We start from the raw sequence: 3608 nt of genomic DNA, 5'->3' as shown, positions 1-3608 counted from the left end.
CTCCAGTCTGGGCGACAGAGTGAGACTCCAACTCAAAAAAAAAAAAAAAAAGAAGAAGAACTAGAAAACACTGCCCTCTGTCCCTCCCCAGTGGGGCGCAGAGCTTAATCCCATGGCTTCAGCAGCAGTCCCTGACCCTCCTCCCAACTTCTGCACACACAGCTTTCTGGGCCACGCTGGAGCATGGAGGTCAAGTTCACGGTCGTGAGTGGAGGAGACAGCCATGTGCCGGGTACCCCCTCTGTCTTCCTTCCTCCCCCTGCACGAACCGCTTGAGCCAGTTCTCCAGTGCTCGGGCCTGGCATCTCCCTCCATCCCTGGGCTCACTCTTCCCAACCACCCGGCCTCCCCGCCCCTTCTTTCACAGCCTTTCCCTCTTTTCCAACTTCCCTTCAGCTCGAGCTGTGTGTGAGAGAAAGAAGGCGAATCATGTGCCCGGCTGCGGAATGAGATCATCTCTCTCCGTCTGAGCGGGCTTGCTGTCTTCTGGTGGGGGGGACGGGACGGGAAGAAAGCGAGGGAGCTCGCCCTCCGCGGAGGGCCATCTGGCGCCCACAGACTCGCGCTGATGCTAATCTCTGGGCTCCTCTTGCGCTTTATCCTCGTTGCTTCTTGTTGGTTCCCGAGGGACCCTTCATCTGCAGCTGTAACTCCAGACCTGGTGGGTGTGAAGGCCGGCGCTCATTCGGGGCACTTGTTGATTCCTGCGCCAGCCCTCGCCGCCCCACTCCTCCCGTAGGTGTCAGGAAGCCATTGTTACCATTGGGGGGTCTATGTCGTTTTAATGTCAGGGCTGCACCTTTCATATGGAAATCAGGCAATTATGTTCCACATGGAGCGCGCTGACAGATGCAGAGGTTTTACACCACTGGCCGTGTCTTGGGGACAAAGGCGGCCAGGGCTCCCAGGGGACCGTTAAATAAATAGAATATGTTTCAGGCGCACAGAAAAATTCAAGAATAATTAACTGCGTGATGAGAGTTCATAGACCTTGTGGCTGTTTAGTTTCAATATGTGATAATGATGTGTCAAGGAGCCACTTAACTCATCCTTGTAAAGGCCGCATGAGAAACCCGATTACAATGTGCATTTAAACAGAGGCAGAGGCTGCTCTGGGCATCTGTTTGCCAGTGTCTAAATGCAAAGCTTCAGAAGATTTTAAGTTGTTTGTTTCTCCCCTCCAGGTGGTGTGAGAAGGGGTGTGGTGGCAGCCTGATGCGTGTAGTCACTGTTATCTCAGTGGTATCTATAGATATTTGTGGTATTTAAGATCAGTGGTCTTTACCCAGGAACTCCTGCTGCAAATATGGTGACGATGTCATCAACTATTGGTTGATATTTGTTTTGTGCAAAGCACCTAGCTAAGTGCTCTCCATCATGGCCTCCCGTAGTCCCATGAATGTGAAGTGGGTACTATTATTATCCACATTTCACAGAGAGGAAACTGAGGCATAGGACTCCGTGGAAGAACTGACCTTCAGACTAGCCCTCTGCAATTCTGAGGGTAGCTCTTGGCCACGGGGTTCAGCCCTCTTTAATGTTGCAACAAAGATTAGGAAGAAAGATACTTACACATCCTTTATAAATCACTCGCATATCAGGCACATATTGTTGCTGTGAACTAAACAGGAGAGACCTAATAAAAATTGAAAGTTAATTTTTTCCTCTAAAATATCCAGCTGTTTAAGCAGATAGTTAATTTGGAGCCTGAAACATGCATTAAAATTCATCACTCAATGTGTCTATCACAGTGTGTCTACCACACGTGGGTTTAAATCAGCTTATTTTATGAACAAGTTAAGTGCCGCCACTACCAGTCATTGCACCCTCCTGTCATGGAGGAAAGACACAGGGAGCGGTCTTTTTTGGACTTCAGAAGTCCCTGAATTTCCTCACTAAGCAGCTACCTTGAACTACACCAAAACTGATGCCAATTAGAACTCAGAAAAAAGGAAGGGTTTACTCTCTAAGAAACAACTTTTAAAAAATGAAACGAATGATAAAATAAGTAAATAACAACAACAAGTTTACATAGGAATCCCTAATGTTTTCTCAGATCAACAAGGGTCATTTAAAAAGTCCATGAGGCTCCTCTGTCACAAGAATCAGACCAGAAGCATCCGGAGACAAAACATCCACAATTTGCTAGTGACATCAATCACACCCACACCTTTCACCATGACTTATTTTACCTTATCCAAAGGTAGATACACATTTAAGGAGGTTTAAAACCTTTAGACCATCAGTTTTCTCTTAAGTAGGAAAAAAATAAATGTCTTCTTTCGGAGGAATTCGTTTATTTTAAAAATCTCTATTGAACACATTTGTTTGAAAATATTAGTATAATAAACTTTTATTACAATAATAAAAATATTATTAAAGTATCCTTTCCAATAAGCTCCTTAATTAAAAGGACTGAAATGCTAGTGACAAGCATAAAGGAGACTGAAGTGACAGTTCACAAGAGCTCAAGGAAGCAGGGGGTGGAGTCATGCAACGTCTTGGGGCCAACCAGACTGAACGATTCTTGTTCCACAGGGACCAAACACAACAGAATTAAGAAGAAAAAAAAAAAAATCAGAGCGAACAAAGCCGGAAAACTAAGTGTCAGCATTCAAAAATCAGGAATAACTAAAATCGAGGTTAACAGTCCTCAAAATATATGTCATAGCTGATGTTATTCAGTGAGTTAATGTCCATGCTCAGTTATTAGCATATAATATCTTGCCACAAACAAATTTGTTTCACATCTTCATTATAAGTTCTTCGCACATTAAGAAGTATGTTTAATTAAGCATTTGACAAAAAAATAAGCTTAATTTACAGAGGAATCCTGAACACTTTCCCAGATTCAATAAGTGCCATTTTGAAGTTCAAGATACACAATTGCAAGAAGATGATTTATTAACTAAACAAAACATGAGGTGTCTACTAGTTAGCTTGTGATTAATAAACATCAGCAACACACACACACACACACACACAAACACACACACACACACACACACACACATACACACACACACACACACACACACAACCATTAGTCATTTTAACTTCCCCAATACAGAAAATCATTTAGAAAACCACTCAAAGTTTTTTGGCATCAACTTACCTTATGATATACATTTTTTGAAAAAAATTCCTCTGATTAAAGAGGAATTGGTTCTGCCTCCCCCCACCCCCGCCCCTGGTCAGGCAGGGTCTCACTCTGTCGCCAAGGCTAGAGTGCAGAGGCACAATCACTGCTCACTGTAGCCTCCACCTCCTTGGCTCAGGCGATCCTTCCGCCTCTGCCTCTTGAGTAGTTGGGACTACAGGTGTACCACCACACACAGCTAACTTTTTTTATTTTTATTTTTTACTGAGACAGGGTCTTGCTATGTTGCCCAGGATAGTCTCGAATTCATGAGCTCAAGCAATCCTCCCACCTTGGCCTCTCAAAGTTCTAGGATTACAGGCATGAGCCTCTGCATCCAGTCAATGCTTTTTTTTCTCTTTTTAAACACACTTACTTGAAAATATTATCATAATCTTGTGATTGTGACTTTTTTTTTTTTTTTGAGTTAGAGTCTCACTCTGTCGCCCAGACTGGAGTGCAGTGGGTG

General features: G+C 43.8%; 1 protein-coding gene across 1 annotated transcript in view; it reads right to left on the bottom strand.

Annotated features, from left to right (window-relative positions):
- Positions 1 to 596: 596 nt before the first annotated feature.
- Positions 597 to 3608, bottom strand: part of LOC103268515 (short transient receptor potential channel 2-like) — a 44739-nt gene continuing 41727 nt past the window's right edge. Inside the window, exon 16 of the mRNA XM_008066097.1 lies at positions 597 to 799. Within this exon, the coding sequence (XP_008064288.1) occupies positions 597 to 799 (203 nt within the window). The remainder of the gene's footprint in view (positions 800 to 3608) is intronic.

Source organism: Carlito syrichta, unplaced genomic scaffold (assembly GCF_000164805.1).
Source record: "Carlito syrichta isolate Samal-C Ts95f unplaced genomic scaffold, Tarsius_syrichta-2.0.1 Scaffold308842, whole genome shotgun sequence".
Taxonomy (NCBI): Eukaryota; Metazoa; Chordata; class Mammalia; order Primates; family Tarsiidae; genus Carlito; species Carlito syrichta.
The sequence above is the reverse complement of the archived record's forward strand: the minus strand, read 5'-3'. Positions and strand labels throughout refer to the sequence as shown.